The following is a 22,834-nucleotide window of genomic DNA, read 5'->3' as shown; positions in this document are numbered from 1 at the left end:
TGCCACGATTTTTATCACGGAACTGTCTCGCTTTAACGGCAAATTTTTATTATCGCGACAAATCGAAGGCAATCAAACGCGGAACGTAGACGGCTGACGAGAGACACCTGATTTTACACACGCGTGTCGTAACGAACAGCTACATTCCGGTGTCAATGGCGGCTTCAGTTCACCCTTGGCGTCGCGCTCGCGCGCGAGAAGAACGCATAGCTGCCGTTACTACGCAAACGCGGCGGAGGGTCGTTTGATCGTAGGCTCCGCTTCTCCCCGAAGATTTCTCTACTTAAATCACGAAGCACCCGCGAGCACCGACTCCCGCTCGGTGATGCCAGTCAGGTGAAGACGTTCCCCGCCTGCGGGCGACATTGATTATTCGATAAGAGAAAAAAGGCGGCACGTTTTACGAAGATAATCCTATTGAGCGCGGTAGCTCGGGAGAAAGAAGGAACACGAAACAGAGACAGGGGAAGAGAGGGATGGGGAGAGAGAGAGAGAAAGAGAGAGAGAGAAAAGAGGCCGACAGGGCGCGACAGGAAGGGGAGGGAGAACAAGGGTTTATACGGGGGGTGGCGGGAACAATATCATAAGCGATTCGAAGCACGCTGTCCTCTCTCGTCGTTCGTGACTCACCCCGCGAATGTTATCAGGAGAAGCGGGTGGAGGCGCTCTCATTTTCCTTCCGACCTGCGATCTTAAGTCTTCCCGCGGCCGGGTTTCATGGAAATCATATGAATGTTCCTCAGCTGAATCCGAGAGCGGACGGGCGGATTACATGTGCTCTCGAGAGTCGCATTTTCCCGGGGGACACTTTTATCGTCTCGATCCGAGAAACAACGAGCTCGAGGTGCCGCGGAGGAGTCTCAGCCGTGTGTCGTTCGGAATCATCCGTCGTAAGTTCTTAACGGACGATTAAGCAGCGCGCGTGTTTTCCTCCGCGAACGAAGTCCGTGCGAGAAGAGGAACTCTCGATACTCCTCGCGTCTCTCGATGCTCTCGCTAATTTTTATCGTCGGAGAAAGAGACGTGAAAGAGCGTATACTCGCTAGACTATTCGAGGCTATTTTAGCCCTCTGAGTGGCTGACTCCAAATAATGATCGCGCCGCTCGCTGAGTGGATATACTTGTCGAATCTACTTATTGTTGCTCCTTGGAGCAACCCCTGCCGTTTCAGCCGTTTCAAATGGCAGCCGATATTAGCCGACGTTAAGACCTAGGTTAGGTCACTCGGAGTGACCATCAAGGACCGAGCACCATGTAGATCCTTCCCCCCCTTGTCGAAAGCTAACGACCAGATCCTTCCTTCCGAAGGAAGGTAGGCAAGATTGCGAAGGGTTTCCCGGCTTTATTCCGATGCGAATTCTCACAACTCTCTCGCGCTCCCTTGCTCTTTCTCTCACTCTTTCTCCATCCCGTTCAGTCCGCACCATCGTAATTCCATTTGTCGACGCTGGCGGGATTGGAAAGTGCGCTCGCGCGACGAATGTAAAGTCGCGGGCGATAAATTCTGCTGCGGAGTAAAACAATTCAGCGTTCCGTACTTTTGTCGTTAGCCGAAAGTTCGGAAGTTGGCGCGATCATAGAGCAAACACGTAGCTCGGACTTTTTTCCACTTCTGCATCCAGCGAGAGACTAGAGAGAGCGAGAGAGGGAGAGGGGAGGTGAATCGGTTAAATGTCGATTGGCTTTTGAAAGTTTACGCGTACGCAAGGAAAATGGGCTCGCGCGCGAGAGAAAACCGTGTCGTTTTCTAATGAGTGACATTCTCGCGAACAAAGAGCATTCGCGAGGAAAACTCGAGCAGGTCAGACAGACCTGGCCGAGGTGAAGTCGCAGAGGCACAAAGCAGACGATGTCTGACGAAGTCGTCTCGCTCGGTGAGTGAAGTTCGATCTCGAGTGTGACGGAAATTTGGCAAGATCTATCGGAAACACATGGCGCGCTGGCAATACCGGTTACCGTCCCGATACGCTGACGAGCGGCACCGAAAAAGAGCACCGAAGATACGGGACGTCTCGCGCGCGCGCACTCGCATTTATCTCCCGTGTGTTATCTTCGATAGCGCCTGCGCCTGTGTGTACGTACCTGCGGGTTCTGTGTTATCGAACGAAAGCCGAAAACCAATATGACATAACTCTTCGTCCGGCCTCGTCACGTCTCGTCACGGAAATATCGGGGAAGACAGGACGTGACGAACTCGTAAAAGTTTCGTTTACGTGGCACAGGGATCGGCGCGCAACGGGGATCGGCTTTTATTTTTCGGCCGCCCTCTCGCCGCGCGTGCGTCGCATATACCGTCGCTCACGTCATGCGACCGGTATGTATCGGGGTATTACGGATTAGTATCGTTCTCGTAGCATGCGACCGAAGGACCAAAGGGTCCTTGCGATAACCCGGCTCGCCCGCTCTCGGCTGTTCTGTTGTTGCACAGTGCAGTGTTACCTCGCGTAAACTTTGATCTCGCTCGCGATCTATATATATATATATATATATACACACCGTGCATCTCGCCGAAAGCACAGGGGAACTCATTGTAAAATCATTAACCCGGAAGAGTTAACCCTCCATTGCATTGGCATTTCATCGGCGCTCGTGTGAGCGTTGTTCATTTAACGTTCCGAGAGAACGAAAGCATATGTCGCCTTTTGTTATATCGAGACGATTTCGGCTTCGTCGAACTTGGTCGAACGTATCCGTCGAAGACGCGATTCCGATGCGGAAGATTGAGAAAATTAAAATAAAAGAGAAGTGAAATTCGCGCAGAGAAGGCTCAATCAGTACTTAATTCGATAATCGCAGATTCTCGTGTGAAATCTCTAAGTTTACCCGGTATGTCACGCGAGACAAATCTCCGCGAGCTTCGGAGCATCTTCCCGTGGACGGTTACGCTTTAGCGCGCATTATGCAACGTTTACTTGAAGAAAACTGCGACGCGCAGGATTCACGCGACTTGCAGCGTCTCATGATCCCGTGATCCCGCGATCGGCTCTGCCGCGCTTCTCGATCGCGCACGATCCACGTAGATTCGCGCGTGTAAACTCGTTACCGGCGCATAATAATATCCCGGCTGCCGGGAGCGCGTCTTCTTCCGGTATCTGCAGCGTGACAGGCGCGCACGACCCGATAAAGCGGATGAGATTTTGTAAATTGCTTCGGTCGGAGCCAGCCGACGCTTTTACGAGAACGGCGCACGCACGTCGGGACGGGGCGGGATGAGGAGAGTTGGCGGGAGTGATTGAACATGTGAAGTGAAAAGACGCGCGCGCGCGCAAAAGCTTCGAGGAATATCACTCGCGACGAGCGTCTCCTCGGCTGTTGTAAGCTCTGGAAAAATAAAGCCGAGCCACAAGTCGCGAGGTCACGCGGTGTTTGTCCGCGCGAGTCCCGAGACACCGGCGATCATTTGCAAGGAAAAGCTTCTCGAGGAAACTTCATCCGGTTCTCGTCGCGATTTTGTCTCGACTCTTATCCGAGCAATTTTATCTCTCGCGGCGATTTACGACGAATTTAAGCGATGCGGATTCGAGCGCGCGATCTTTCTTTCGCGTTTCGCGCGCACGGCTGCGATCGTCGCAAACGCGGAGCTGAAATCGCGACGGTAAAATCGAACGCGCACGTCGCGCGAAAAATATTTGACCGTCCGCGTCTCGTAGCGCGCTCGTTAACACGTCCCAACTGATATTGTTTCTGCAGAGGGACAGATGTTGCTGCGCGGCGGGTATTCGCCCGCTGCATTATTATTCATGGTTTCCTTCGCCGAACGAGAGTGTTTTGCATAACATGAATATGTGGCGCCGAAATTATCGCGAATTTATTCATTAAAGTTTTTCTTAATACACGAATAAAAGATAATGCGGCGCAAACGAGCGAAGCTCTCGCGAGTGCATTGCGGCGGGAGCGGCGTGAATTTCATAGAGTGCCCTGGAAAAAAAGTGAGCGTCTCAGTGAAGGTAATGGTAATTCTTCCTAACGAGGCTGAGGACGATCCCGCGAAAGAGGAAGCAAAGAGATCTGTCTGTGTGTGTGTGTGTATGTGTGTGTGCACATCGCGTGTTAATTAAATATTAAATATTAAATATTAATAAATTCCTACTACTACCTTCTTCCCCCTCGCCCCCTCACTCCCTCTTGACAAAACTCCCTCTCTCCTTTAATTCTTCAAATATTTCCATACAACTTTTTTATAGAGGCTAACTCGCCCGTTATATGGCCGGCCATTAAATCTCTTCGCAAACGGAGCAGCGATCGCAGACGCGTCGCGCCATTGAGATCTCGCGTTTTCCGCGTGCGCCATGATTAATGAGCGAAATTCGGAATGCGATCCGCGGCATCTAATTACCGCGGGCCATGATGGAATTTGCACGGAATTACGCGCGATCCCCTCGCGAATTTTGCAGCAAGGCGGCGGAGGCCTCCTGCCGCGGCCTCTTTGTTCACGCTCGTTACTTTGATTACAAAAACGCAACAAGCGCGTATACATTGGCTGGCGGAAATGCGATTTAAATGCGTGTACGTACGGGTGATGTTGCCGCGTGTTACATGGGATTTCTCGCGCGTAAAATGGAGAGAACGGGAGAGAAAGGGAGAGACAGAGAGGGCGAGAGAGGGCGAGCGAAGGGGGGGGGGTGAGAGGAGGAACGAGAGGCAAGCGGGAAGGGAAGCCCTTCAATTAAAATTCCCTAATGGACTCGAGCGAAATCGTGCCGCGTACGGATATTGCGATTTTTTTTATCGCTCCTCGCAAATTTATTTTCGGCGCATGAGCGCTCGACCGCGCGATCGCGTTACCGTATCGGCGTATCGTATCTAAAAGTACGAGATCCGTTATTGTTGCGCCGCTGTCGGAGGGAAAAAATCGCGCGGAAAATCGCGCGTTTGAAAATACCGCGGCGCGGAACGAAACTCGAGTAAGAACGCGATAAGAATAAATTTCCCGTTGCCGAGTAATTTAGCGAGGAAACCGGGCCGCGAAGTATTAGAGGACGGAATACCCGACGGCTGAATGCCACATACGCCTAGATACAAGTGCAAGCTGCAGAATAGCGATATGATTTAATGATACGGCAACCGTAAAGTTGCGAACGTGCAACCCACACACGGAGAAATCGTAACGTACATAATAATGCAACAAATTTGACGCGAACGCGGCGCACACGAGATAACGCGGAATCTCTCCGTAGCAACGCTCGGATCGCGAATTTCATTCCGTCGAAGCCAAAGAGATATCGCCGTTAATCGAGCACGGGAAATCGACGTGACGTGTAAAAGCACGCGAGAGAGAGAGAGAGAGAGAGAGAGAGTGACGCGTCTCGCCGCGCGTTGAAACGAAGCTGAAAACTGTTGTTGCGTAGCAAGCTCGAATCGCCGCGTGCATTACGGAAATGAGCGTGATCGCGACGTCGAAGGCAACGTCGAGCCCTGCGATTTATCGCGAGACTCTGGCAGAGCGAAAACAGCCAGTGCGATAAACGCAACAACTTGAAACGCGGTTTCGATCCCATCCATCGACGGGCGTATGTAAGAAGATACAACGCCCGGGTGGATGCATCGGGGGAGAGGGGGGGAGGATGATAATAGCACCGGGATGTCGGAGGGCGTAGGTGTTGCTGGAGGGTGTGTGGCACGCGGCGGCGGGGGAGGGAGGGAGGGAGGGCTGAACGACTAACGTGCACGAGCGACCGAAGAATCCTGAAAGTGGCGCAGCTTGGCGGCGGTGGCGGCGACGGAGGGTTGCGGGGAGAGGCGGGATCCTGCGAATACGGTAGTCAATCGATATTCCCGCCATCGATTCCTACGCCTCGCTGGAGATGGAGTAGGTACACACGTAGGTATGCAACTCCCGTGGCCCCCAGCGCCGTTTTCGACAACCCCTTTCCCTCGGCTTGCGGCTTGCAGCTCCCCTCCCCCCTCCCCCCGCTCGCCCCGCGGCCGCCCCCGCGTCGCGCACGAGCGCGGTCGACTCTCGAGAAATGTAATGTTTCAACAGAAGACGCCGTGGCACCGCTCTTAAAGCGATTAAGGGATCGTTCCTGTGAGCGGCTGCGTCGCTTATCGTCCACGGAGATTTCATTTCATTTCATTCAATTCACGGGAAATATAACGCTTCTGCCCGGCGCGCAAGAGAGAGATACTTCTCTGTTTAAATCCGGACGGATCGAGGCTCGCGGTCCTATAGGTTTTTATGCAAATTCGATATATATATTTTGACGACGAGTTACTTACTCTTGTGCTCGAAGCTACGCTGGACGATTGCTCGTCCGCAGAGCGAATTTCATTCTCTCCCTCGAGAGAGAATGGGAGAAAATGGGGTTCAACATCCGTTGGACCTTCTATAGCAGGAACCTTCCACTAATGCAATTCTGTTCGTTTAAGTAACGTTGGTTATCACTGAACATTTTTACATTACGCGATTTCTGGCGGTTAATGGACCGTCAACTTAACGTTCACTCGCGAGAATTTAATGAGATCGTGGAATTTAATTTAACGGATCATTTTTCACCTCGTTTCGCGCGCGTCACGGGACAGCTTGGGATGGGACGGGCGTGCGCGCGCGCGTCAAGAGTCGGCTTTAAAATGGTATCGCAATTTTACGCGGAATGAATCGAATTTTCGAGGGACGCGGCGAAGAGAAAGAGAGCGAGAGAGCGAGAGCGAAGGGAGGGGGGAGGAAGAGAAGGAGAGTGTCCGTGCGTGCAACACAGGAACGAGCCGTGCAACGGCGGGTATAACGCCGACTATAACGCCGAATAAACTTCACGGAAGACACACGGCGCGCGGATTATGGAACTATTAACTGTCATGGAGTCTGCACGATAGTTCGCTAATTCAGTTTCGGCGTAAATTACGCGCTTGTTCGCGGCGCCGCTCGGCAAGACGCTCGCTCGTGCGCGCGCGCGAGCTACGTCCGTCGCGCCGCCGCGCCGCGCCGTCAACGTTCGCGATATTACGTGATAAGAATGCTGGGAGAATGCCGGCTATGTAAGGGCTAATTGCCACGCGTTCAGATGCCGTGATTAATAGCCAGCTTAATTATCTCGAGTTAACTCGCTGCGACGACTCAGTCGTCGGAGGGCGCCCGCGCGGCTCGGGCGGGCGTTGTCGCTTAACTTTGGCGACTTGGAGGGTTCCAGCTGTTCGGACAAGATCTCGGGAATGCGAGTTTACGTATTCCGGTGCTTATCCGCGAATCGGATAAGCAAGGAAGTATTCGCGACGTTATAATTCGGTGCGCCGTAAATAGCGATTATCAGTAGGCACGCGGTCGACATTGTTACGAGCAAAACTGGCGAGGAATAGTTGCGTCGAATAGTTCGTTCTATGGGTCGGATCGATTATTGAAGGCGGAGGTAGACGGCGAGGAATGTATCTATTACCTCGGATGGACCGCCTCAGATGATGCGCCAAAGTGTGGGGGCACTTTAAAGATGCGAAGGGGTGTTTCTCGAGCGGTACGAAACATTCGTAGTTGGTACTGTTTGCGAGGACATAACGCGCAAGATGTGTTCCTTGAGGCAAGAAAGGGAACCGTTTCTTCCTTGTTTGCCGCGATTCGTAATTGATATATGAGAGAGATCGCAACGGGGCGAGAGAGAGAGAGCTCTGAATCGAATTTCGAGGAACGCGACGGATGAATAATAAAACTCTGTACTCTCGCAGTGTACACCGAGGGAATCGCAATGTTCGTAGCGCAGGTCGCATTTATCGGTGCAAATACAATTGTTTAAAATATATATTAAATATTTAAAAAAACAAAATCGCGACGAGAGGTAACATTTCGTGATGCGGTAAAAACGAACCTTTCGCGTTTAACTTCTCATCACGCTTTTCACCTTTGTTTTTCTTTTTAGCAAAAAAATCAAATCATTCGTATAAAACGGTGGAAATATGTTCCGTTACATACCCGTTATCCTCCATATTCAACGGAATGAAATTTCGACAGATACTCGCTTGTCCAACTCTATTGTCGCGAGAATCGCTCCTCCCATAGAAGCGTTACAAAGCGAAATATGAAAGAACCTTTTCACCGTACATACATAAAAGTGATAAAATTATACTATACAGAAAAAAACTTCGTCGAACGCGCGCGCTCACACACACATGACCTCGGTCATAACCTCGAATCAAACATGAGCTGGATGATAGAGAGAGAGAGAGAGAGAGAGAGAGAGAGAGAGAGAGAGAGAGGGGGGGGGGAGAGAAAGGTTGTGACTTTCAACCAGACTTTCAGCCGGCGGCCGTCTTTTAAAATCGAATTATCCGCGATAAAATACGTATCCTTTATTTCCGGGATCTCCATTCGAGGGTCCGCGAAGTTTCGATAAAATCGGCGGCCCAGACTCCGTCAATATTCCCGTCTGGCTCAGAGTCCGAGCGACGCTCGGAGCAATAATTAGCGCGTTAAACGCGTTTCCGTCGTAATTTTCGGAGCGCCGCCTCATTATGGATATCATTCCCGCACTTACCGCCGCGCGCCGTTTTATTTTCATCGCATTTCTCGCGCCGAGTCCGCGACGGAAAGCGGACAGGCGGCGCGAAATGCTGTTACGGCGGGCGGCGGGCAAGTAATGCGCTAATTAATACCCCGGTACTAAATTAATTTCTCCGTTACGCGGAATTTTAATGAACTCAAGTGGCCCGTTACAACGGGCGAATTCTTTCGCGGTGTAAATAGCCGCTGGTGTATCACGGCGAAATAGATTTAATTGCATCTCGCCTCCGGCTATATCGAAAATACGCGGTGCGGCCCTAAGAATCGAGACGCGCGCGCACACGCAGCAGCGTAAGAAGAACTCCTGCGGATGAATAAGACCGAACGTCCTTTCCCCGACTTCTTCTTTCCCCCAAATTGTTTACGGTCAATTTTCCCCGTCGCGCGTAAAATCTCGCTAATAGCCGTGCGAGATAACGCGCGCGTTCGAACGGATCTCAGCAAGCGCGAAGAGGGTGCGTCTACGCCGCGCCCGTCGAACGTTAGGGCGGAGATGGGAAGGGGCGAAAGGGCGAGGGTGCAGAGGAAAGATGTTCCAGAACGATCTCAAACATCCGAGCATATCGTCGGCATAACCCGGGAAGAAAGACAAAAGGATCGACCGTCGGACTCCCGAGGGAGGCGCGCAGGACCACGTCCAGAAGAAGAAGGGCCGGCCGGGGGAGGGGGAGGGTGAAGCGGAGGAACCCCCCGGGAAGAAGGGGTGAGAAGGAGACAGAAAGAAGCAACGCGCTTCTGGCAGTTTCAGGGACGGGCGAGGGGGCCTCCCGCGGGGTCAACGATGGGCGCGGGGAACAAGGGGGGCGGGGGAGGGTGGAGGGAGCGAACTCATAAAACCGGGAAGCATGTGATTTCCCCTAGGAAGGGTGGCGGGGAGAAGGCGAAGTCGGGGGATCTCGCGCCGTCTTGTTCCTCTGCTCTCCCATTGCCACCCGCCAGCCCTCCCCGCATTTTGCCGGCATCCCTTTCTTACTTCGCCGTTTCTTCCGACAGACAGAGAGAGAGGGAGAGAGAGAGAGAGAGAGAGAGAGAGAGAGAGAGAGAGAGAGAGAGAGAGAGAGAGAGAGAGAGAGAGAACCCCCGCCCCTCCCTCGCTTCTCTTCGCCTCGCACAAAGCGAGCGAAATGATGTTTTTTACTTGTTCGAATAAGCGCGACTGCGAAATATCCCGTTGTTACTTGTCGGGATTTTCCTCCTTTTCTCCTGTATCTGCGCCTTACTCCCTCTTTCTTGTGCGCCTTTTCCTCGTTTTTCTTTACAACAGTTGCCTCGGAGGGACGTGTGTGAGGATGCAATCTCGGAACGACGAGTCAGACGCGGCGCGCCAAATTGGTGGAGTTTAATCTCGGGGAATCGAGCGAAACGGTGATTTGCATAACCGACGGGATATGTTATGCGCGAGCTCGGATAAATAGCCGCGGACAAATTCGCAGCTCGTCGGGAATTGACGCGACACGACGCGCCGCGCGCGGCGGAATTTGCCTCTCTCGGTGTGCGCGCGGATCGTTTCCACCTCTCTTTGGGATTTTAATGCGCGCAATTAAGGTCGGCCGAGTGGAGTCGGCAAGCGGGGGAAATGCCGTTTGCACGTTAAACCCTCGACAATTCTCGCGTTGTCGGAACAGGATAATTCTTTCCCGAAGCGGGCACACACACCGTGTCTTCTCGATGATCGCAGAGGACTCGCGCGCGACGATCCTTCCCAGCGCGCGGAAGGATCATTTTTACGAGGGGAAAGTTTGGTCTCGCGAAGCGCCTTCCGGGACTCGCCATTCGCGGGCGGATCGTTACTGAATGGAAATCGTTACAGAGATTGTAAATGCCGCGCGCGCTCTCCGCGTCCTGTGTAAACGAGAATGCGAGGCGGGAAGATGGATAGAGATAGAGAGAGAGAGAGAAAGAGAGAGAGAGAGAGAGAGAAAGTGAGAAAGACCGGCGCGAGAGGGAGTACAAACGCGGCATTTAGCGGACAAGCGGCGGAATCAACGCGTCGTGTGCGAGCTGAATTCGGCATTTTTATGTAAAGATCGACATCGCGATTCCTCACGCGCGTCCCGAAAAAGCCCAGCCGTGTCGTGTCCTCCGCGCAGCGAACACGCACGGTCGAACGGAAACGTGGCGCGACCGATAGTTACCGAAGTAGTCGAGCTTCACCCTTCTGTTTTTGTATCGACACGAAACGAGCGTCCTTGATAGTGTAATTAGCTGAAATGGCCGCGGCCTCGTAAAACTCCATAACAGAGATGTTTCGTTATCTCTCCGGCTGCCGTCGCGCACGCACCCTCTCGAACGACCGGCAGTTAAAGTGTCGACGGCCGATTGCACCGTCGCCGGTTGCTTGATTAACTCTAATGTTCTCCCCAGCGGGGAGAGTAGGCAAATAAAATTAAAACTGAGGACGCTCCGGAGAGAGCGATACGAGGCAAACAGAAATACCCGGTTCTCTCGATATCGCTCTCTCTCTCTCTCTCTCTCTCTCTCTCTCTTTTCTCGTATTATTATAATTATATAGGATACTCGCGCGCGCGAGCGGTAATTAAATGTATTCACCGAAAGCGCAGCAAGTCTGGCACGGAAATGACGAAGTTTCCGCGATGGATGCGAATAATGGCGAACGATTTTGAAAACAAGCCGACCATGGAAATCGCCGTCGCGCGGTCGACCGGACGATTCTCCAAATTCGAGCTGTGCTGGGAGGGGCCGAGGGGAGGGCGGTGTCTCGCGCTGCTCTCCGATCGCTGTGTGTGATCCGTCGGAATTCGTAGTTAACCGACCGACGCAGCGATTTTCGAACGGTTTTCCGCGTGTTGTCTAACGAGTTTGCGCGTTGTGTAATTTGCAACGGTTCCGCGTTGCAGCCCGCATCTCCGTGTCTCCCTGGCGGTGCATAATTCCCGCTCGATGCGGGATATGAAGTACAACGGAAGGCAGTCTCGACGGTCCGCGACGAGCCAATCGCGTTCCAAGTGGCTTGCGCGATCAGCGAAATTATACGTCGCGCGTTCCATTTTTATCCCCCGCAGCGGCGCGCACCGCGGCGCGGAGGGTTAAGGGCTCGCGGGAACGGGCGTCGAAGGGGGTAGGGGGTGGGAGAGGGTGCGCGCTTTACGAGGCTTATTTCGGGCGAAGCGTTTCGCTCGCGAATCGGCCGCGCGAACGTCCGAGCACGAACTCCGCTTTTAATGCCAATAAAAAGCCCGAGCGCGAGCATAATGATCCCGTCTGCTCCTTTCTCCGTCGAGCGACCCTCCGGGTTCGCGCGAGCGTGCCACCCCGAGCGCAGCTGCGCTCGGGCGACCTCGATCGGTGAACTTCCTGCCGAGGAAACAGCGAGCGCCAGCGCGCGAAATTACGCGACTCGCAATCTTCGTTTTACGGCCAAAAACTCGCGATCCGGCATTACGGATCTCTGCGAGAGTGAGAAAGAGAGAGAGAGAGAGAGAGAGAAAGAGAGCTACGCGTAATACGCGGGATATCGTTCGCGAATATCGCGCGGAAGCACGCCTTACGATTTCCCGGCGCGATCTTGTGTCTTAATTTTCGACCTTCCTCGCTTCGTTCGTCATTCCGCGACTCAAGCCCTCGCGAAGTGCAGTTGAGCGCAACCCGGTTCATAAAATGCAATTTTTATTCCTCCTATAATTGCCCTCTCTCTTTTTTTCTTCAGAGGAGGAAGAAGAGTCATCCCTTTAGAATTTTTCGAGCAACAGTCGAGTGATTCATTCGAGCGAAGGGAGAGGTGCGTCGGTGATGTGTTTGCAAAATTACAGGCGCTTCTGTTTGCTGTGTGCTAATTTTTAAACTCGCGAAAGCGATCTAGCGAACGACTCTTGCAGTTGGAGTGGGGGGGGGGGGAGGCAAATTTGCTGTGCTTTTTCGCGGCAATGTGTATCTTGTACATACTTAATTCCCCGACTCCGACTGTGCTGCAAATTTCGACGCAAATGGAGATGTCTATTTAGGAACATTATGAGTTTAAGTACTAATCGAGGTCGCATAAATTTCGGACGCATAGTAACGGCGAATGAATGGAAATGGAGGGTGAATCGGATTTTAAATTAGAAACTACCTCACTAACTCACTTCCACTCTCTTCAACTTCCTCCACTAGCTCTTCTGTTCCCTAAGAAGTAGTTTCTTCTGTGTTGAGTCGCTATACTTCCTTTAACGTGAGCGAGAGCGAGAGCGAGAGCGAGAGAGAGAGAGAGAGAGAGAGAGAGAGAGAGAGAGAGAGAGAGAGCGGGGAGGGGGCAGGGAGTTTCTAACTTCAATTCGGTTCTCCATTTATACATGTTACTGAAATTTGCACTTGAAAAGGTGAGAATCGATTGCGTGAATCTATCTTTTGCCAACGATTTGACCTCGATGAAAATTCGAGGACGGGAACATTCGGAATTCGCGGGATTTTTGCGATCTCTAATGCTAAAATTTCCCGTTTTTTCTACAACCGAGGTGACCAAAGTGAATTCCTTTGGAAACGATATAAATTCCCGTGCAAAATATGCGTAATTTACCGCAGTTTACGTGATTTCGCGTCGAATTACCTTTTCCCGAAATAATATTTATATTTCCGCGATGGAAATGTTGATCGCAGATTTGCCAAAGAATACACCTACGCTACTGATCGCCGATATTCGATATACGAACTGACGCGATGTGTAGCCATTTCCAGAAAGATTTTCGCAATTTGATTTACATCGCTTTCGAAATAAACGACTCAGTCTCCTGTAACGCATGCGCTTATCGTGTAAAGCGCCGCACATTTTTGCAGTTTATTTAATATGCGAATAGATTACCATCGAATGCGTGTAGCGTGCGCGAGAGAGCAGCATCGCAGGAAACAAAACCGATATTTCGCGCAAAAACACGCGCGCAAACAGGTCGAGGAAGAGAGAGAGAGAGAGAGAGAGAGAGAGAAAGAGAGAGAGAGAGAGAGAGAGAGAGAACGAGCGACCGAGCGAGCGCAACGAAAACAGAAACAAAAATAAAGCGAGTGGAAGAAGAAAACAGAGAGCAATAATCGCGGTACTGTACGCGATGCTTCCGATTAATGTGGACGGATCGTTACACGTCGTATGATGAGAATGATACCGCGTTACGTTTCAGGAGAGAACACAACCTCGCGTTAGCGCAGCCGTATCTTCTGTTGTCCGTAAACGAAAAGTCGTTTGTGAGACCTTGTAGGAAGATCCTTGTAGGAGATTTCTGTCCGGTCAATAGCCCTCAGTTATCTCCATCGGATTTTAATACAGCTGAATATTCAGACGAATGTTTCCGGCCACGATAACGGCGCTATCGTCGTTTCTCTCGTCGCCAAATTGTCGCTCTCATCTCCATTCTGTTGCACGAACCGAGCTTCTTTTTCGTACATCGCAGAAACCGTTTGTTCGCACTCCTCCGTGTTCATTCCTCGATCCTCGCTTATACATACACACACACACACACACACACACACACACTCACACAGAGTACCTGAAGTTGCCGACAAAAAGACTCGATCCCATCTTCCGCGAGAGCTTTCCACCCCCCGACCGAACCGCGCGTTAATTGTCAGCCGGCCACGGGAGAGCCCGCGGAGTTCCCGTCTCGCGTTAAATGTAAATCGGATTTCTGACTAACCGGCGCAAATTACTTTTCGCGAGCCGGCTCTGATACGGTTAAAGTGGCGCGCGCGCGCGCGTCTGTGCTTATGCAAATCGACGCTTTGTGTCGCGCCGTTTAAAGCTAATTATTACGGCGCCGGCCGTCGTCGGGCGGTTTCAACCCGCGAAGGGGAAGCCCGAGAGCACGCGCCGCGTGTTGCGCTAAACACGCGGCTAAACTTCGCGGCTGTTCGCGGATTTTTCAGTGGAACACGTTCCGTTTAACGATATCGACGCGTCGTCCAAGGCACGACGACGACCGAGGAGCACTCGCGATGCACCGTGCTTGCCGATAAATTCGCGCATATCTGTCGCATATCGGTACGGATAAAACGAGACTATGCTCGCTGCGAGCGTCCTGACATTCTCCCGCTTCCTCGTCCCGCATTGAAGCGGCCTACTTCGCTCGAAAAGTCGCATAAAACGCCGAGGAGCGGGCATCCTCACGGTACAGGGAGCATTCGCGCGACGTCGAAGGCGGTCAATTGAAAGACGACGACGGTGCCATCGACCCGGAGAATGTCTCTTTGTCCGCGACGATCCGCAGAGAGAGAGAGAGAGAGAGAGAGTGTGTGTTTTAACGCTGTTAATAAAAAACGACAACTCACCGCGAGCTCGATACGCATTGCGGATAACTTGGCCGCGTGTCTACGGTATTACCCCTTCATTCGCTTCCGCCGGCGTCGCGTGACGCACCGGAGTATCCACTTTACCAAAGGCGGGTTGCAGACGTATAAAAGTAAAGTAGGTCCCAAATCAGATATGAAAAGTTTCCAAAGTGACTCGCGCGCGATCCTCATCGGCGCGCGCGATCTTAAGTCGACCAGCGTTTACCGTCGTCCTCGTTAAGTTTCCGCAAAATGGAAAGTCTGTCAAGGCGGTAGTACGCGTCTTACCGTTTCCATACGTGCGAGCTGCGTCTACGTCAAGTTTCGTTTCGTCGTCCACGCTGCTGCAGGAAATCAGAAAGTCGAGATTTCTCTGTCTTTGGCCCAAATTTTTCTCGGCTCGCGCTGACTCTCCGCGATACGAACGACAAAGCGTTCGCCGCTTCTCCGCCACCATAATCCAATAAATTCATTGGACCTATTCTAGAATGTAACGTTCGTGTTTAGTTTTCACTTTTCACGTTCTATTATACCTTGTTATACAGGGTGATTCAAAACAACCTTCCATTATTAAAAGTATAAAATCCTGATAAAATTCTAAAACAACTTTTCCTCTTGCAAAATTTTGGCAAAAGCTTAGATTTTAAATTATTAAAAATAGTAGTAGACCTATTGCGGATCGGGTACGGGAGGTAGACAGGTGCGGCGCAACTCACCGTCAGACGTGGGCGCTAACGCGGAGTACCCGCAGCAATCAGCTGATCACACTACACATGTTATACACTAGCTACGTTCTGATATTCATTGCCAGCGTAAAAATCTGTATTTTCTGTGACGTTAGGTGATTGTTATAACGGGCAAAAATTTTGGAAAACAGACTCGGAGAGACCGAGAACGTGCTTACGTGTGTGTACGCGCGTACAATCCTGGCTGTTCTCCAAAATTTTTGCCCGTTATAACAATCGCCTAACGTCACAGAAAATACAGATTTTTATGCTGGCAATGAATATTGAAACGTAGCTAGTGTATAACATGTGTAGTGTGATCAGCTGATTGCTGCGGGTACTCCGCGTTAGCGCCCACGTCTGACGGTGAGTTGCGCCGTACCTGTCTACCTCCCGTACCCGACCCGCAATAGGTCTACTACTTTTTTTAATAATTTAAAATCTAAGCTTTTGCCAAAATTTTGCAAGAGGAAAAGTTGTTTTAGAATTTTATCAGGATTTTATACTTTTAATAATGGAAGGTTGTTTTGAATCAAGAAGAAATGATAAATACCGCTGTTCTGATCATAATACCGACTGTTGGGGACTGTTGATGTTGTGATTTGCGTTTAAATGTCTAACGAAACAGCAATATCCGTTAGCAAGCAGAATATTGCGAGCAGATTTGACAAGGAAGATATCTATTCATAGTTGTTCAATAAAAAGTATAGTTTGTCAATAAAAAGCAATAAAACTGCATTTAAAAGGAATAACATTTATTAAAAATCGGCACAGTTCATTAAAAGTAAAAATAAAATATTTTTTGGAATAGCGTTAAAAGTAATAACACAATCGTATATATCTTGATATATTATTTGTAATAGCACGGTTCATTCGTAAAAGTAAGATATCTTTTAGAATAACATCAAAAGTAATAACACATTCATATATCTTAACATATCATTTGTAATAGCCGGGATAACGTTTGCATATATTGTTAACTTTTGATAAATCCTTGTAAATAATTAAATACTTGTTGGAATAATTAATATAATCGGTCTCGTAATCTTTGGACGGAGCATGAGAGTGGAATTCATTTTTTAATTCAAGATCAGGGTTTATATTTTTATTCAGAATAATTCGTATCTTACGTATAGTGTCTTGCCCTTTAAATAGGTTGGGACTAGTTAAAAATAACGGACAGTATTGAGTCTCTATTGCTTTTACAGTTTGAAACCATGTAGGCTTCAAATTTAGGGATAGTTGAAATCCTGCGATTATATTTGGTCGTGTATATTTGGAGCTATTAATATAAGAATGGTACGTGTGGCATATAAAAATGACAGAGAGCTTCTTGTTTTTACTTTTGCAAAGCTCACAAATTTCATATTTATACTCGTTAGGAATTATTCCTTGGCCTATTATAGTGATCACTAATGTGTCCACGTCGTGGAAGAGGTGCAGTAACACTTCCCAAGCCGCCAGGCTGTTATTATTTATGGAGTTTGTGCATATGATATGAATATTAAAATTACTTTGTTTATCTATAATATGTGGTGAATCTGTCCTTGTTATTCCATAGTAGATCGTTAACGGCCCTGACAGATAATCAGAAAGAACATAGTCCGCGATAGACCAGTTGAGTTGTGTTCTGCTCGACCACAAAAATGTCATAATTAATCTGAATGTGTCTAATAAACGAGGCTTCTTATCGAGGAACGCAATGAAGTCTCGTATTAGTTCGGTTGGGCGGTCTGTCAGAGCTGCAATATTTACGTTGAGCGACAGCGTGAATTTTTTGCAAATGAACTTATCGTGTGTGTCCTTGAAGGCTAGCGAGTGCCTTGTGCAATAGTTGACGGAGTAGCAGTTTTCGCAGGCCGACAGTCCTACCCGTCCGTGACAGATCAAGCATGATTTTATGGACATAAACATCTGATTCTCATACGGCATCAGTTTGCGGGATATCTTCCTCTTGATCTCCGTTTTAAACATTTTTTTGTCTCTTATCCAGTCGCCCAAGAAGGCGTAGGATTTCGAGATTTTTTTTTCGTTCACAAGCTTCACTACAAGCTCCTTTATAAGCTTACATATGCTATTGTGTTGCGTATGATGTATATTTTTGTGGTTCTCATCGCAGTAAGAAATTATGTGACACTCCTCGCACTGTAGCAACTTGCCGTGGTCTATCACTGACTTGCAAACGTGGCAAATGTTCGGATTGAAAAATTGATTATAATATTTCGGCAAATATTCTCCTTCGTATTTTATCACTCCTGTCGTTGGGTCCTCATCATCTATTGGATTAAGGTTAGGACCATGCCAGAACAGCGACTGCATTTTATGTAGAAATACTCGATAGAACTCGCCGCGCTTTAACGGGTATAATAGGATTCCGCGTTGATTTGGATTCTGCGCGAACGTTTACTCGCTGACCGATCGAAGGCCACTGACGGAATATTTGACGTGTGATCTCCGAATGTCTCAGGAATTGTTGACAATCCGACCGTAACCGTGTTTGTGTATGTGCGTGTGTGTGTGTGTGTGTGTGTGTGTGTGTGTGTGTGTGTGTGTGTGTGTGTGAAGAATTACCCGAGTATTATTCTATCTCGCGTCTAGCGAGCTACAAGCGGAGTTTCAGCGAGCGTCGAGCGTGAGAAAACAAAAGCGCGGAGAGAGACGCTCGATTTTTCCGACTTGTTCAAACCGGCAAACAAACAAACCTGTCGCGAGGTTAAACCACAGGTTTAAGCAGTCGCCGACACGATAAGACGCCCGCGCGGTAAGACAGAACCGTCATCCGGAATGCCCCCCTGTAAATCCACGGTAATTACCGCGCCGTGTAATCTTGAATAATCGCGCGACGTTGTCGATAATTCCATGGCTAACGAGATTTTCATGGGACATTAGGCGTCGGTGCGGAAGTGTCAATATCGTGGCAGCCACAATTTCGCAGACGTCTGCGCGGTCTCGTAACAGTTCCACCACTCGATCCACAATTTATCGCCCCCTTCCCCCTTCGCCTGCGCCACCCCTGCGCCAAGTCCTCGCTCGTAATACACTTGCGCATGCACTTACTAAGTTCGGAGACAGGATTTGCATGCATCGGCAGGGAACCGTGACAAATCGTGCACGCGCGCGTACACTTCGCGCGTCCACACACCAGCAGAACATCCACGCAACGCACGCACCCACGCAGCAGCAGCAGCAGCAGCGTACGCTCGTGCGATCGCGCGTGTGCTCTGCGGCTGTCTGTGCCTCACGTGTCGCGCTCGGTTACGTAACGTGCGGAAGCAGGAAGAAAACGGCCGCCGCGGCAGCGAGAGAGAGAGAGGCGAGGGAAACGTGCGAGATATCGAGCAACGACGACTGCGGCCGAAGGATCCTGCGCTTCGCGTGCACACACAAGGTGCAGCAAGGTCTCTCTCTCTCTTCTTCTTCTTCTTCTTGTCTCCTCCTGCCCGTCTCTGGCTCCGGTCGTAATATCATGCGAGCTTTCGAGCCGCGCACGAAGGAGCACGACGAGCGGAAAATTGAAATAGTTAGGAAATACGGCCGCGACGTAAGTACACGGAGAGCGTGGACGCAGGCGGAATTTTTCGAGGCCCCATTGCGCGATATCTAAGGCTTCCTTTTATCGCGATTATCCCCGACATAGCGGAGGAGGAGGAGGGCATTATGCAAGTTCCGCGCGATGTTGGCGGCAGGTGGTGGTGGCGCCGGGAAAAGTTTCGGCTAACGAAACGGCGTGCTTTCCGATCGCTCGGCTTGTTCCCCCTCGTCGCCGTTTCTTCGCAGGAGCGGCGCGCGGCACTCGTGAGATTTCAAGGAAGGGAATTGCGAAATGTAACCGTGGGCTTTTTTCGCCATTACGCCATTACGGCCGGCTCCGGGAGATAATTTGATATTCGCGAGGAAGCTCGCGGAAAATCGTGCGCGATAACGAGCCATGACGCTTAAATTCCGCCAAGCTCCAAGGCTGAGTCGAGTAAGAGGTTGTCATTAAGCGACAACCAGCCGAACTGCTCGAAACGATGGCAATGGATGGCGTTTCCTTATTCGCTGCAAGGATCAACATCTTCCTCATTTAATAACGTTTCGCGATCGATCCTCTTATTCGTTCAGCCGCTTCGTGCTTCGTTCCGAGCCGTTTTAGCAGGGAAAGCACGTTCGAGTACACAGCCATTAAGACGCTCGCGAGGAAGGAAGACGCTCGTGACGAACGGTTTATCATGCTTCCGGTTGCTACTCGGACGGGAGCCTTTGAAAGGACTTTCGATCGATACACAGAGACATGCTTCTGCCGTCTCAGTATTTACGGTACGCTTCCGGGTATATGGAGCTTCTACGATCACTCGCGCTTTCTTCCGCAAGTGGATTCCGCGCGAATAAATTTCGCGAAGTTGAAACGGAGAAGCAGCGACGAAAGCAGCAATATTTTTAAATGAACCGCTCGCGATTTCCCACAGTTTGCCAAACGTGATTAGGACGTTTCGTCGAATTTAATTTAATCATTTTCAAAATTTTCGCAATCTTACGCGCACCCTCCGAGTATCAGGAATTCTCGCAAGACAAAATTTCCAAATGTCGAATTCACTAATCGAGACGAAACATTAGCGAGAGGATGAATGCCACGAATGGACGAACACTGCGAATTATAAATGCGCAAATTGCCATTTATTAAGTGAATGCTATTATTAAATAGGCTTTTGAGAACAAGGAGGCACACTTTGAAGGCGAAAGGCGGCTCGCTCGCTCGCTCACTCATTCGCTTCGTCACACGGTGATCTCAATGAACTTTGAGTCGCGCGGAAAGCATCTAATCGCGAGGAGAAGCGCGATCGATCCGAGACACGCCGCCGCGTATTTCCGCAAAGCGGAACGAGTGACCGGGTTCTTTTTTCTCTCTCGTCGTTTTTTACATTGTGCCGCTTCGTTACTCCTCACCTTGCTCGCCGGGTTGCTCCCTTTGCAGTATTATCCGAGTAAATGCATCCTTTAAGAACGACGTTATTATAGCTCTCTCTCCTCTCGGGAGACGCGCCGCCGCTCGAACAAGAAGGACCTCTTCGCTCGAGAGAGTCACCGCCTTTCTTTGGTACCGGTCACTCGAAGAGCTTGATTCTTCCACTGTATCTTCCTCTCTCCCCCTGTCTCCTCCCGCCCTCTCCCTCCACCGGCCATCGAGCACTCACGGTGAGAGGGTATCCAGATCTTAAAACCCGGCCATTAATTCCGCCTGCGTAATTTCGCTCTCCTCGGATATTCCATCGGCGTTTACCTGAGAGAGCTGCGAATCCATTGAAGTCGTGAGCGAACAGCGTCCGTTAACATTAGTCACCGAAATTGCGAGATGCTCTCTCTCGCGCGCGCGACGACGTAGTTAAAAGTCGCGGCACGGCCACTTCTTATTCGAGAGCGCGCCCAATCAAAGCAAAACCCGGCCGCAAAGCCGCAAAGCAATCTCTCGAGCCGCCGGGGTGGCCGGCCGGCCTCTTTCATGCAAAAACCGCCCGTTGCGAGCGAGATATTTTTCGGCTCCGCGGGACGCAAGGACGCAAGCTCGTATCGCAAATATCGCGACTCGCGCGCGAGACGGAGGGGGAGGCGAAATTGCTGCTTGTGTACGTGGTGGTCGATGCGGGGTATACGCGAGCTATCGCTCGTCGTGCGCGCGCAAGTGTAGGTAAGCCGTGCTTGCGAGGTACGCGGCGCTCGAGGCTCACGGACCATTTCCCGCGAAGCCGTGCCTGGGTTACATACCACCCCCGTTCCCGTCCCCGTCCCCGTCCCCGTCCCCGACTTCCTTCTTCGACTTCGCAACACGTTCTCCGCGAGAGCGCCGTGGCCGCGAGGTATCGCTGAAAATAGCGCATCCACGGGGGGTGTCCTTGCCGATTGAGAGCGTCGAACTTTGGCAAAGAATGTCTGTCACGCGTATCATTTCCATTTACACGTATTCCCGCGTATGATTGTCGCGTTGTCGTATATTATATTCGCTCGCGCGTGATTCGCGACGCGCCGTCCGCGCAAGATCTCGGCGCGGCGAGAGCTGGACTCCCTCCGAGCTGGCTGCGCAATTTTTCTCCCTTACCGAGGAGAGAGAATATTCGCCATCGGTAAACAAAGGTGCGCGTGTTGCTGCGTGCGGTGTTGTTGGCCCGGCCTTCGGGGAATTAAATCGCGCAGAAAGAAACACCGACACTCACTACACTACCAGAGAGAGAGAGAGAGAGAGAGAGAGAGAGAGAGAGGAGTTTCGATCCTCCCCTCGGTCGCTCGGGTCTTCTTACGAATCTCGAGGCTCGAGGAGACTTAAGGAAGGCCGCGGAGAAACTCTCGACGAGGGTTCTCCAGACTCCTCGCGTTCTTCGGCCGCGCTTTGCGAACTCGCTCGCGACGCCGAGCGCTTTCAAGTTCAGCGCTCGAGTCGCGATCGCGCATCCGCCGTTTCGTATCCCGGAGGGAGGATGAAGTTAAGTATAAGATCCTGGATGTTATATAAAGACGATCTGAAATCAATAAAATGTCGCTTATTTTTCACACAACGTTCGTACTTCCGATGAGTAGAATCGAGGATCGAGAAATGACGAGGCGTGAGATGGAAGGAGATTGTCAATTGAATTGAATAATCGTCAATTGGATCCGGCAAAGACCGGGCGCAGCTTCGGCGGTCACGAGTACATTTCGCCGAGGGAGACTTCACATCGGCTCTTCGTCGCAATTTTCGCTCGACGTCGCGCGTCGCTGGGCGCTCCCTGTCGTCGATTAAACATCCCGCATAATAATCGCGCGCCAGCATATCGCGAGATCCCGGGGGCTGCTTCCCGGGCCTCGTGCGGGCTCGTGTTCCGCCTGGAACGGCCATTAACCAAAAATCGAATTAATCCCAATGGCCGCGACCTCGCGCATGCTCCGGCCGTTGGAGCGGATCGTTTCGATGGAGTGGCAGCAATTATTGCGGCCGTTTCATCACAACGGAGAGAGGCCCGTTATTAACGAGACGGCGAGGCGCAGCGGCGGCCGGGCGGGTGTCGTCGTCACCGCCACCGCCGGCCGTTGTCATCGCCATTCCACAATGCGGAATGCGAGAGAGCCGCCGCGATATGGCTGTGTCGATGCCTCGTTAGAAACAACGACCGATAGCCGGACACGCGCTCTGACGAAATTTCGCGAAATAGCGCGCGCGCGCGATTCGCCGGGCTCGGAATTCGCCCCTAAAGCCCGATAACTCTCTCCTGAAATTATTCGCGGACCGACTCCGCCGCGCGCGTGCTCGCGGCGGCCTGTAAAAAGCTGTAAAAAGCTTCACGAAAGCGAGGGCCGATTTATTCGCTCAGCGGAATAAATCCCGTTGCGCCTAATAATAACCGGTTCTAATAGAAAAAACTCTCGC

General features: G+C 51.0%; 2 protein-coding genes across 2 annotated transcripts in view; both read right to left on the bottom strand.

Moving 5' to 3' along the window:
- pxb (putative Hedgehog signaling attenuator pxb) overlaps positions 1-22,834 on the bottom strand; it is a 454,145-nt gene that overhangs the window by 236,864 nt on the left and 194,447 nt on the right. The gene's annotated exons all lie outside the window — the stretch shown is intronic.
- On the bottom strand, positions 16,399-17,778 carry LOC105188665 (uncharacterized). The gene has a single exon (XM_011150250.2). The coding sequence runs from the start codon at positions 17,776-17,778 to the stop codon at positions 16,399-16,401; it is 1,380 nt and encodes a 459-aa protein (XP_011148552.1).

This window comes from Harpegnathos saltator, unplaced genomic scaffold (assembly GCF_003227715.2).
Source record: "Harpegnathos saltator strain DR-91 unplaced genomic scaffold, Hsal_v8.6 scaffold480, whole genome shotgun sequence".
NCBI lineage: Eukaryota > Metazoa > Arthropoda > Insecta > Hymenoptera > Formicidae > Harpegnathos > Harpegnathos saltator.
The sequence above is the reverse complement of the archived record's forward strand: the minus strand, read 5'-3'. Positions and strand labels throughout refer to the sequence as shown.